This window comes from Dermacentor variabilis, chromosome 7 (genome assembly GCF_050947875.1).
Source record: "Dermacentor variabilis isolate Ectoservices chromosome 7, ASM5094787v1, whole genome shotgun sequence".
NCBI lineage: Eukaryota > Metazoa > Arthropoda > Arachnida > Ixodida > Ixodidae > Dermacentor > Dermacentor variabilis.
In genome coordinates, this window is record NC_134574.1 from 103,785,582 (window position 1) to 103,799,265 (window position 13,684).

The following is a 13,684-nucleotide window of genomic DNA, read 5'->3' on the forward strand; positions in this document are numbered from 1 at the left end:
GCAGGAAGCGTAAAAGATAACACGGAGGAGCTCAAGAACATGACATTTACGTATTATGAGCGACTGAAAACAGGCTTTGCACCCACGAGTCTGACTTGAGTGCGATTAGAAGGCATTCTGCGAGCGTGTAACATGGTCTGGCTGAGCCTGTGTGTGTACTTCGCGTACCATCGTGTCGACTGAGGCCAAGTTGTTTTGGAAACGCGCAGTCACCCGTGTATTTGTGCACTTAAAGTGCAGGAAATAATGCCAGGGAAAGGAGGGGTGCTTGAAAATCGGATGCTCAGATTTTATGGCATTGTTTCGGAGGAGTCTTTGCTGCGAAATGTACGTAAAAGTAAATTTATCTGTAATGCCGCTCCTTCACCACTTACGCACGTTTCGCCTCTACACGAAATACTCCTGTTAGGTCAATATGCCAGAATGATACATGCTTGTAATTTACTTTCAGCTGATGGAATCCGGTTGAGCATCGTACGGCAACGACTGCTGCTTACCTGGTGCCACAACTTTCGATGAATGCAGAAGAAGCCCGGAACGAGCATTTATATAGAGCAAAATAAACATTTCATCATTACAGAAGATGTCTTTCATTTTCTTTATGAAATTGCACCTGACAGATTCGGTGCAGTCTTGTAAAGGTCAATAGCAATCATTTCTACGTAATAATGAAACGATTCCACGCCAAGGCCACGCGAGGTTCAGCAGAAGCGAAAAAAAAAAAAATGCCGCGCCGAGCAGCGGAGCCGGCGCGGCATGTAACAACTGGTGTTCAAAACGCGCGCGCCCAAAACCGAAACCGGAAGGAGTCAACAACATCCGCTTGGTGTGCTACAGTCAATTCGGCCGCTGGGCTCTATGGGAGTGTCCGCTCTTGTTGAAATTTCTTTCTCTATGGCGCCGGCTCGAACTTAATTCCTTTCTTCGCTCCTCCTCCAATGCAACCCCTGTGCGGTGGCAATCAGAGAGCCAGATCGGTGGCGGCGGATCTGTATATGTGCACCGCCCGAGCCGAAATTGCCGCTGCCGTTCGCCCTGTGCGGTGGCAATCAGAGAGCCAGATCGGTGGCGGCGGATCTGTATATGTGCACCGCCCGAGCCGAAATTGCCGCTGCCGTTCGCCACTGCGAAATTATCTGCCAGTTCTTTCTGAGCCATGAGCGAGACGACCGATGGAAGTCCTCCGTCTGCTGCTGCTGCTAAACGAGCTGCCAGAGCAGAGGCCCAGCGCCGTCGCCGTCAGAATCCAGAGGTGCGTGCCGCCGAAGCAGAAGCTTACCGTCGCCGCCGTCGAGATGATCCAGGAGTACGCGTCGCCGAAGCAGAGGCTAAGCGCCGCCGCCGAGAAGACCCTGCCGTTCGCGCCGCCGAAGCGGAGGCTCATCGCCGCCGTCGAGAGCAACCAGCAGTAAGCGAGGCTGAAGCAGAAGCTCATCGCCGCCGCCGAGAAGACCCTGCAGTTCGCGCCGCCGAAGCGGAGGCTCATCGCCGCCGTCGAGAGCAACCAGCAGTAAGCGAGGCTGAAGCAGAAGCTCATCGCCGCCGCCGAGAAGACCCTGCCGTTCGCACCGCCGAAGCGGAGGCTCATCGCCGCCGTCGAGAGCAACCAGCAGTAAGCGAGGCTGAAGCAGAAGCTCATCGCCGTCGCAGAGAAGACTCTACCGTTCGCGCGGCCGAGGCCGAGGCCAAACGCAAACAAAGGCTCGCAAACAGTCAGGGTGCAACAAATGCTTTCCGGCGACAGTTTACAGACAATCCGTTTGGAAGTTTGTGTTCAGTGTGTGATCGGCTCTGGTTCCAAAATGACGTGAAACCGCTTCCGGATACGTGCCGTGAGAATCTCCGGTGTGCGTTTCCCAACTCGGACTTGTGTCAATTCAGACTGTGTTCTTCATGCATGCAATCTGTGCGGGAAGGTGACATTACTCATTTCTTTGCCTCAATCTATCGAAAAGGTGAAACAGCTTATTTGCTGCGCTCAAATTTCGCATTAGGAAGTAACGTAATCGTCGGTAATTTTTTTGTTCTTTCGGGATGTAGCAATGGATTTGTTTAGTTAAGAATATGATGCCATTTGAAGGTATCTGTGGACGCTTTAGAGTGCAATAAGTTTGACAAGCTTAACAAGTTTGACAAGTTAGCGAACCAATAGTAAGAATAAACACATGGCTTAAAACTCCAGGCGAAACTGTTTCTCTATGCAGTTCGACTGGCTACTATAGTTCTGAAAAATATCGGCTTCATTTTTTTGCGGATGTTGTCTCGAATTAAATTTCTGTATACTCTAGCTTTCACGCCATGCACAGACAAACTAATATAGTGATGTGTATATATACCATTCTTGCCGCCAGAGTGCAAACGTAGCATTGCACGCACGCACACACGCGCACACACACACACACACACACACACACACACACACACACACACACACACACACACACACACACACACACACACACACACACACACACACACACACAAATATATTTATATATAATTCATTATAAATAGCATTTGACAACTGTGCATCTGATAGAACTCTCACTTGAGAGAACTTCAAGGGACCCAAGAAAATTGTTCACTTAAATGAAAGTTCACAATTGAATATTCACTGGAATATGAAACAGCATAGGGCAGACGAGTCGAAAGTGGGAAATGCAAATTATGGAGTTATGTACATCCATATATACAAAGTGCATAAGTTACGTTGCTGCCCATTTCATTAGAAAAAAAAAACTCATGTTCATTTGCACTCGTGCTCTTAAAGCGCAGAAGTAAGCTCTCCAGAGAGTGTTTTTATGCACTTCCTATGGCACAGCTTGTTGCTGAGACACGAAGACTCGCAACTTTCCAAGGCATCCTACAGCCTCGGCTAGAGTCACAATATTTGAATCTGCCTCTGCCATTGCGCTTTCCTCGTCACCCTCTTCCTTGGGATAAACACTGGAAACAATTTTCAGATCTAATAGTTCAGCACAGGTAACGAGCTCCCTGTCACTGCACAGTCTTCAAACGAAGTGTTACTGTCAACATCCAGCTGGGGACAGACCTCTGTCCACATCCTGGGGTCAATCATCTCGTCGCGCTGTTCCTCTTGGTCACGTTCACCACACATAATGGAGAGGTCAGATTTATGCCAGAAGTTTCTAATTGTAGCTGGTGTTACTGTTCACCAGGAGACTCAGGTTCATTCATCTGAAATATTTGCTGTCCAGAAATTCATTTAACTGAAAGATTTTTGCATATACATGTATAGTGCATAGGGAACCCGCTGGGGATATTCTAAAAGTTTGTTATTCTGAAATATTCGTTATACCGACATTCGTACAACTGAGACTTTACTGTATGTGCAGATATCAATCAGGCGAAGTTGTAAAACTTTATTTATATTGATTCTAAATTGAAATTTATCGTAGCTGTTTGCCGCCTCTAAAACAAACATCTAACCATGGACACATTTTTATGTGTCCAAATACAACCATTGCATTATTAAAACTACAGTTATCCAAACTGCTTGACTGATGTGGGCCACTCTGTGCTGTGTTTTCGCCTGTACCTAATCCAAGCACTCCATTGTTCTCATTTTCTAGGATACCTTACCATGGCCACATCAACTACAGCAATGCCAGTGGATCTGACTACTCCAATATCTGCCTTCACCATTGACCTGTACAAGCAACTTGATTCAGGGAGCGATGGAACAAAGAACGTTGTCTTCTCTCCGTTCAGCATCGCAGCTGCTCTGTCAATGACTCTTGCTGGTGCCAAAGACCACACCGCTACTGAAATCACCAATGTCTTGCACATAAATGGTGATGTGATCCACGCACAGTTTTCCGAATTCTTTGCGAAGGTTGAAACGTGTGCACCTGATGTGATGTTGGATGTTGCGAATCGCCTGTACTCCGAGAAGACGTTCGTAGTCCTGGAAGACTACATTTCCACACTGAAGAAATTTTACAACAGCACTGTGATGCCTGTCGATTTCAAGAGCAGTGCTGAAGCAGCCAGACTTGCAATAAATGCCTGGGTAGAAGAAACAACTAAGTCAAAAATCAAGGACCTTCTTCCCAGTGGTGCTGTGGATTCCGACACTGCTCTTGTGTTGATCAATGCCATTTACTTCAAGGGTCTGTGGAAAGATCAGTTCAACCCCAAGGCAACTACCCTGCAGGAGTTTCACAGATCCAAAGAAACAGCTAAAGAGGTCCAAATGATGCACAAGCAATCACGCTTTAAGATCAACACCAAATGCACAGACCTGAATGCTAATGCAATTGAAATCCCATACAAAGGCGGCAAGACGTCTATGGTGATCCTTCTGCCCCATGAAGTTGACGGCCTTCCAGATCTGGAGGCAACACTTACGCCATCAAAGCTGTTGGATGTCTTGAATGGTCTTGATTCGAAAACGGTCGCTCTCAGTCTCCCACGATTTAGAATTGAGTACCGCTTAGACTTAAAGAAAACGCTTCATGTGATGGGCATAAAAGATTTGTTCACTGACAAGGCAGATCTGTCGGGAATAGATGGGAAAAAAGACCTCATGGTCTCAGCTGCAGTTCACAAGGCCTTTGTAGAAGTTAATGAGGAAGGCACAGAGGCAGCAGCTGCTACAGGAATGTTGGGAAGGCCAAAGTCTGCTGTCAGAGTTATTCCATTCTCAGTTGACCACCCATTCATGTTCTTCATTCGAAGTCATGACCCAGATGTAATTCTTTTTGCAGGCTCTGTACGCAATGTATAGCAGTTTAAGGGAGGTGGATGTTGAGAAGACTTGTCTGTGATTGTCAGTGCATTATAAGAGGAGTGACTAGACTGTAATGTCTGCAAGCAGGGGCACTGTCATCTGCATCATGGAGGGTACTGCAGTAGCTCCTCTGCTATAGCTTTCTGGTGCTGAGTGCAGGATCATGGCGTCATCTCCTTTTCATGGAGGCCGCATACCGAATTCGGAAGAATGCAATGAACACGTAGCAGGCTTTATGTGCAAGAATGTAAGAAAACACATTCACATATTCTGTGCAGGAAATCACTGCAGTTGCAGTACTGCAGTTCCTGAAGTCGACAGACCTTACTTATCGATTGCGATTCAGCTGTGCACATCCAAACGGAGCGACATGTGCGTGCAGATTGGCAGCAGTGCCCAGCTAAAGTTTTCTGTTCCCTCTAGGATTAAAACTTTGGCAGGTTGATGCGTATTCCTCTACATACAGAGCACACAAGGCCAAAACGCATCATTCTTGTGTGCACTGCACATAGGAGCCCGTGCTCTAGCAATAAGTGTTTTCTCTCCTCAATTTTCTTTTTTATCCCCTGACTATCTCTCCCCCGCAATGGGTAGCAAACAGACAGTGTGTCTGGTTGATCTATCTGTCTTTTCTTCATCTTTCTCCCTCTCTTTCACCGTCACACGATGAGAAATGACAAACACTGGCGCAATATGTTTTTGCAAGAGTCATAATTGCATACACACTACTCCTGCACAAAGTGTTACTGGAGTGCTTCCTGAATGATGCTAGCTTGTTTTATATGTAGTTTCATGCAGCCGGTGCAATAATGTCACAGCGTAATTTTTGTGCAATATTTGGCCATTGCAGAGTGTGCATTGGGCAGCGAGGTATGGGAATGTGACCTACACACCACTGCATCGTGATTAGTCCAGGCCTATATTTCGTGTCTCAATGTTGTTGCTGCTTCTTTATAAAATTGTGACCTTTCACTATACTGCCAATGCATTTGGGTCCTTCTGAGCAGGCATGGGCCGACATCAGTGTCGGCAGCTATTAATATTTGTAACGCATTCACAGATGACTTGTTTGTGCTTGCATTACTGTAAAGTTCCTTAGCACATGTCTAGAATAAAGTAAAAAAAAATGCAGAGTGGGCCATTTTTCCAATTCATGCACTAAAGAGGTAAAAATATAAGCGCATTTCAAATGTTAGTAGTGTATAGGCACCTCTTCCATTGAGTGTAAATTCGCTTATTGTGCCAAAAATTTCTTTAATTCTTTACTGTTTCAATCGAAAGTCAGAACCAACTGTTCATTTGTCTAGCAGTTGTATGCTTTCTGTGATGATGTGCTATTTCCAGCAGTTTCCATAATAAAATAAAGTTTCAGTGCCTCCATGGGTATAGCTGAAAGCACAAAAGAGGACTGTGATGCTTAAACCATCAAGCTTTCTTTTGTACCTTGATGCAGGTACAGAGTGCGGATTTATAGTAGACATGTTCTGAAAACTTGGTAGCATCAGGTGTGATGCAGATTACCAGTCATAGAAGGGGCAAGCACTTTTTGTGGGTCTCAGTTTATGAGGGCGAATAAGAAAGTCTAAGCTCCTATTTTTTTAGCCATATTGTGGCTGGAAATGCGAACTCATCATGTCCATTCCCAGTGGTGGACCTTTCTAGGACCGGTCCGGGCTTATCTGCAGTAGCTCCACAGCACGGTGCTGTTGTCATTTGTTGAAGGTGGCGGGGCTTGTACTTCGCACATCCACAGCATATGAGCAATGAAGCGTGATTCATTTTCTAGGGAGCAAGGGACGAACTGCCATTGAAATCCACAGGGAAATGCAGCCCGCATAAGGGGAAATGTGGGTCGCTTTGAGAAGTTTGAGGTGGTGGCGTTGTGAGTTCGCAGAAGGCCGTGAAGCCAAGACGGCAGTTCGACAGTGGTTCCACAGTCAGCCGGACGTATTCTACCAAAGGGGCATCTCAAATTTAGGGCTGCGATGGGACAAATGCCTCAACTGATGTAGGAACCGCGTGGAAAAATAGTGTAAGGTACGCAGAATAGTATGTATAGCTGTAATTACTTGTCTATACCTTAATTTGGCTTATTTAAAATAGGGGCAAAGGCTTTCTGATTCACCCTGATAAGATGATAACGTACCTGAAAGTCTGGATCAACAATATTTTGGAGTTGAGCATGCATATTTAACTTAACACCATGTTTTGTGCAGCAGTTTTAGATACCTGTTGTCAACTGTGAATCTCAATACAGGCATGTTGTGAAAATGCTTATGTAAGGCCGGCTACTTGTTTGGTGCTGCATGTTGGTTATGCTACACTGCTGCTCTTGATGTGCTCCCAGCATGTCAGAATTGAGATGTGTCACCTCCAAACTCTGATTTCAACTGATGAATGCTAATGCAAAGCCCACAATAAAATATTTCTTGTGCTCTGGGGAGAAAGTTTTTAGTTAAAGGTAGTTCAGGAAACCAATTACTATTTAATTACTATACTTATTATTTTAAAATTTCATTTTATTTTGCACACATGTATTTTGTATGGTCTTCAATAAAGGTGAACAACTTGTTCTAATTTTACTTCATGTAACACGGTACGTGTTTTGTCTTTGTGACGGGGAAAAAGGAATTATGATCTTCAGAGTGCACGAAATGTGGGCAACAGAGAATTTAGGTATCACTGATTTATGCTCTTTATTTAATGAATTAATCATTGCTGGTAAGAAATGTTCTAGAAGTAAACATATAACTGCATGTTTTCTAGAAGCAGTTGATACTTGAAAACTTGTGAGTAAGTCTCATGCCTTGTGGTGCATATACAACATTCTGCAAGTGCAAATGAACTGAATAATTACCACTTCACAAAGTGTTGAATCTATGTCATGGCAAAGCCCGACATAGTAGCGCAAGAACATTAATTAATTAATTGATTAATTAATTTAACGTACCCTCAGGGCCAAAGGCATTAGAGAAGAGATTGGGTTACATGTGAAATAGAATGTATGTATGTATGTGTGTGCGTGTATATATATATATATATATATAAAGTGAGCAAACATACAATTCTAATTATACAATGTTTAGCTAAGGCATTCTTGAACAAGTGGTGATTTGTGATGGTGGTGACATGCGTAGGAAGGTGATTCCACTACATATTCTGATGCATGTGATAATAATGACTGAAAAAAAGCGTCAGTTTTGCAAAAAGGAATTCGAACTTTTAGTGTGTGATCTAAGTGAGATAAAACATACTTAGAAGGTGATATAAGCTCATTGCAGAGCTGAGCACGATGAAATATTGCATGAAAAAGGCTTAAATGAAATAACTTGTGATGGGATGCAAGGGATGATAGGTCAAGACTTGATTTCATGGAGCATATGCTTGCTGTTCTGTTGTAATCAGAAAGAATTAATCGTGTAGGGCCATTTCGAACTATTTCTAGTGAACGAATGACGTTTTTGCGGTTTGGATCCCAGGTGGAGGCAGCATATTCTAGTTTCGAGCGAATCAGCGTTTTGTACATGACCAGGTAGTTTTATAGATGAAAGAACTTTTGCGAAGTTATGTCAGAGGTATCCTGAAATTCGATTAGCGTTGTTAATTATACACAACATGTGGTCTGCCCAAGAGAGGTTTGATGTAATGTGAATGCCAAGGTATATAAATTTGTGTGAGAACAGTCTCCAAAGAAGTGTTAGCGATGTAGTCAATTGATGAAACAGCTGATGTTCTAGATATGCACATATGTTTGCATTTCCTTATGTTATGTCAACCATATGTTGCACCATTTGTTGATAGCATCGAGGTCAGATTGAATGGTCTTAAAATCATCAGCGCAGGTTATTTCTCAACAGACAACACAATCATTGGCAAATAGGTGAATGTACGAGGAAACACACAAAGTCATTAATGTAAATAAGAAAGAGTAATGGGCCTAGTACTGTCCCTTGAGGGACCACAGATTGAACAGCAGTGTGCTCCAAATTTATGTTATTTGTAGACACAAACTTGGAACGGTTAGTAAAAAAATTTCTAGCCAAAAGAGCACTTTAAGCTGGCACAGCTTGTAGAGAAGCAGTTTATGGCATATCTTGTCAGATACTTTAGAATAGTTTAGAAAAATGCAGTCAATTAGAGATGAATGACCAAGGATGGCACAAAGTTTGTGAGTGAAAGATAGTTTGGTATCACAAGAATATGATTTGCAAAAACGATGTTGTGATGGCAAAAAAAAAAAATTCAAAAAAGTTAGCAAAGCTTAACAACACAATATGTGCAAATATTTTGTAAGAAATACTTGTGAGGGCTATGGGTGGATAATTTCATGGTGATTTCGGATTACCTGATTTAAAAAGTGGAATCGGCTTACCCGGTCTTTCATTCAGCAGGGAGAGATCACACGTTTAATGATTGCTGAAACAGCGTAGTTAATATAATTGAGGCATACACAATTGTGGCTTTCAAAAACGTTGTGTTAACTTCATCGCAGCCGGGTGAAGAGGAGAATTTTAGTTTGCTAATTATATTTTCAACACAATCGGTACAAGTGCACCCCGGCCTGGCGTTCGGCTTTCTTCAGGGGTGATACGCTTAGGAAAGGAGCCCGCACCCTAAATTCCCATTGAAATCCTCGTGAGCACACACACACAAAAAAAAAAATGTTTGGGCCGCTCCCATGGCTGCCATTTCCCATGTGGCACCCCAAATGTACCTATTTAGGTGAAGACGCCTTCGGGTTGGAGACAAACACCCCTTTCGAAGCGTTGAGCTCCCATAATGGCCGAGTGCCAGGTCGGGAGTGCACTTTTTCATATTTTACCAGTAGGTACCCAGGACCGTCTGTGGTTCTTTGTTTGAGCATGCCTGATATCATGCGATATTAATAAATTAAGGCAAGCAGACACACACGTTTGAATTCCGATTATTAGTGCTCATGGAATTGTATCATATATAGCCTATTTACCATATTTTACCATATTACCACATTAGCCAATTAATAAATTATTTTGCTTGAGGGCTGCATGTTTGCAGTGCTGTTTGTCTCACATTCAAATACAGATGTATTCGGGCTCCTATGAAGAAGTCAGAATAGAATGGAATCTATTGACAGGAAAGACAGAGAGGTCGACCTGAGCTAGTGCGCTCTAGTCTGCTACACTGCAAGGGGAAGAGGGAAGGGGTGTGAAAGTAATGGGACGTATGATGATGATAAGAGAAGTGGTGAGTGCTTATGTACATGAGACAGTTGCCTTGCTAGAGCCGCCCGTCAAGCTTGGTATCCTGCAGAAACTTCAACAACACTTTAGTTGCGTGCATTGAAGTTGCAGTGTCAGGCCATGGGCCGAGGATAGCTTCCTCCGACAGTGGTTGCCTGCCAACGCTGGCTAGTAAACTTTTTAACGTCCTTTGCTCCAGCATATATGCTGGGAAGTCGCACATTATGTGTTCCAGTGTTTCAGGCATCTGGCAGTGTTCATAATCAGGGCTGTTCGATTGGCCAATGAGCTGCGTGTAGTGACGGGTGAAAACAATGCCCAGCCCAATCCTCTGTAGCAATGATGTTTTGCTCCACATAACCTTTGGGGGCAAACAGAATTTACTGTCTGGGTCGATCATATGTAGGCGTCTCTGAATGTTGTCATCGTGGGCTCTGTATGCGTTTGTAATGTCTTGCATGAGTGCCTTGATCATGGACTTGGAGTCAGGTTGCGAGTAGGCAATCCGTACTTCATAAGAGGAAGTGAAGGCCGATCTTGCCTCACTGTCAGTGAGTTCATTGCCAATCACACCAAAATGACTGGGCACCCATTGAAAAGTGATCACGTGGCCACTTGGCACCGTGATGAAGTTCGGCGATTTCCAGCATGAGCAGGTAGTATGGTCCTTTCTTTAAAAAGCATTTTAGCACCTGAAGTGCTGATTGGGCATCGCAGAATGCCGTCCATTTATGAGGTGTCTGTGTTCTCATAAAACGGGCAGCCTCCCATATTCCCACAAATTCCGTAGCTGTAGATGTCGGTTTGTGGTCTAGTTGAAATCGCCGAGCAATTCCAAGTTGTGGGTTGACAAATGCGGTCGTTATTATATATAGCGTGACCGAACCATCGGTATATACTTGTACAGTCCCACTATACAATGTAAATATATGGGACAGGGTGAGCCGTTTCAAGCCGATGGAGGAAACGTGGGAGTTCTTCATAATTCGAGGTATCTGAACCTCACTAGTAGTCTTGGCAATGTCCATGGAGGTGTTGCGGGGATGTTGGTGGCTTGGAACGTTGCACATATAATGCCTGCGTGACATGCAGTTGCTTTAGAAAAACCACAGTCAAGGTAGGTTCTTGGAAGTGTTGACAAAGGATGGTGTGAGCGTCTGGTCAGCAGGCGAAGATAGGTTCGCACAGGTTCACAAGACCTGTATATGTCAATTGGACAAGCCCGTGCTTTCGCTACTGTGGCCTTAGTTGACGTGCAGCATGGCAAGCCAAGGCATATACGCAGTGCTTGTGTCTGAAGGCTCTCCAGCGTGCGTATAGAAGATGATCCCATGTTAGATACCACAGGCATGCTGTAGCGTATGTAGCCCACAAAAAGTGCCTGGTACCCTTGGAGCAAACTTCGCTCAGAGTGGTCCCATCTCAGTCCTGATATTACACGAAGAATGTGTATGAAGTTGGTCAGTTTCGCCCTAAGCGCAGTAACGTGTTTGGTCCAAGAAAGATTGCAATCTATTATCACGCAAAGAATTCAGTGGTGAGTGACTAAAGGGAGCACCGTTCTGTCGACAACAATTGGATATTGTGACATTGATTTGTGCGTGAATGCCAACACTGCACATTTAGTTGCTGAAAGTTACACGCCTCTACGGCGCAAGTACTTTGCCGTGATGGTAGCCGCATGTTGAAGCCTTGCACACACTTGTGGGCGTGTGACCCCAGATGACCAGATACAGATATCATCCGCGTACGTGCTGATAGGCGTTGTTTCAGGTAGCTCATCTGCAAGGCCCACCAGTATGACATTGAACAATATTGGGCTAACGACGCCACCCTGCGGAACACCCCTGCGAACTTCATGTCTATCAGTCTCACCATCCGAAGTGGACACGCTTATAATTCATATAAGGCTCTATGAGGCCTCAAAATTCGAAATATTTGAAGACTATGAACTTCTTCAACATGAACATGACTGGGTATGTGCACATATATAATGCGTGCTTCTGAAGAAAAAAAAAATGTTCTTTTGACTTTTGGTGGGCATGAACAAGACTGGTGTTAATTAAGGTGGGATTGCACTTGGACCGGGTTTCTTGTCTGTATGCAACTTGTAACGTGTCTTTATGCAAGCTGAAGCAACTATATATGTATAGTCTTAAATGGAATTGTAGGTTTAGTTAACCTCTTTCTGTGCGTGACAGTTGGGCATGTTCCTACTTCCTACATCTAATTGATAATTATATACATAAAGAAATCTCTGATACGTACACCTTTATAATAATAATAATAATAGTGGATGGTTCGGGAGGCTGTGTAAAAATGTAGAATAAAATTGGCTGGTAAATATAGGAGTCTCAGATAAAATAACGGTATGCAAGCTGCAGAACGTGGTTCCACAAATAAAAATGCGACGGCGATTGTGTCATATATCACTCTAAAAAAACATTGCATGATATGACAAATTAAGGCATGATATATATAGACATGGCCAAGTTTTAAAATTTTTCTTTGCATGGTCTATTTCACACTTGCAAAAACCTAAGCAAAAGTGAGGTGTGAAGTACCACGTCTTCTATGCTCTATCACCTAATATATGGTCATTCGATCTGCACCAATATTTTCGCAGCCTTGTACTTTATACGCAATCTTATGTGCACTCATATACTCGTCGACACTCACTCACGTTCCTACTCGGCACCCGCTGATAACAACACAGCACACGCGCTCATACATGTTTTATTTTATTCACGTTTATACCGACACTCTCGTAACGTACGCGCACGCTCGATCGCCGACAGATCTTTTTCTTTTTTTCCCAAGGAGATGCTGACAGTAGCTCACGTTCATACTCACGTCCACGCACATACTTCGTCACTCACTAATGAAGCAAACGCTCGATTTGAAGCCTGTGAAATTAACGAGTAGAACTTGAATGCTGCAGGCACATACCTCGATCGCCGATGGTGCAATAAAATACGAAACCCGACGTTATGTCGCCAGCTTCGTTTTCGAAAGAAACAGTAACGAGTCAACAAATCTGTGCAGACAGCCGTAATTCGTGACTATCATTTAGTGATTTAATTCACTAAGTACAATATTGACAATTAATGCTTATCAATGCAGAACTCGGGAAACGAAGAAAAGCGAAACTAGAGACGTCTGCTCACAGGCGCATTCTTCCCCATGATTTCTCTAGTGCCCCTAGCACTTTCTTAACGTGTCAACAACGTTGGCGCCAATCACGCCGGCAACGCCTTCTCTTGCATTCTCTTTTGCCTGTCATTGTCGTTTCATCCTGGGAGCTACTACCTGAACACCCATAGTGCATGATACCGGCTGGTCGCACAGGGAACTTTTGAGAGCCCACAATCGGGATCGAATTTTACAACTCCGCGCTATAGCTGCGGAATGAGTTGCCAATCGCGATCGAAAGTGCCCAGTACGTGTGAGCGGAATATGAGGAATAGATTTGTAAATTTGACATCGACGATACTGCGCTTGCGTCGCCGTACTGCCATTGTAATATCAATTGCCACGCTGCTTCAATATATAGAAATACATCGCTGCTTTCGTAAGGTTTTGTTCCGCCCATGACATAAGTATAAGAGCTGTCTGATGACATAAAACAAAATTGGTGCCGTTGTGAATGCATTTTTTGTGATAGAAAACACATGCACTGCTCAAAATAACTCGGCAGTGTCTGTTCTGCTGG

At 43.9% G+C, this 13,684-nt stretch overlaps 1 protein-coding gene across 2 annotated transcripts; it reads left to right on the forward strand.

Annotated features, from left to right (window-relative positions):
- The first annotated feature begins 805 nt into the window (after nucleotides 1–805).
- On the forward strand, nucleotides 806–7,335 carry LOC142587726 (iris-like). 2 transcript variants are annotated; one of them, XM_075698926.1, is made up of 2 exons: nucleotides 806–1,955; nucleotides 3,594–7,335. In XM_075698926.1, the coding sequence occupies exons 1-2, from the start codon at nucleotides 1,157–1,159 to the stop codon at nucleotides 4,748–4,750; spliced, it is 1,956 nt and encodes a 651-aa protein (XP_075555041.1). In that variant the 5' UTR covers nucleotides 806–1,156; the 3' UTR covers nucleotides 4,751–7,335. The 2 variants fall into 2 exon arrangements, with proteins under 2 accessions (XP_075555041.1, XP_075555042.1); XM_075698927.1 differs by having other exon boundaries at nucleotides 806–1,916.
- The last annotated feature ends 6,349 nt before the right edge of the window (nucleotides 7,336–13,684 follow it).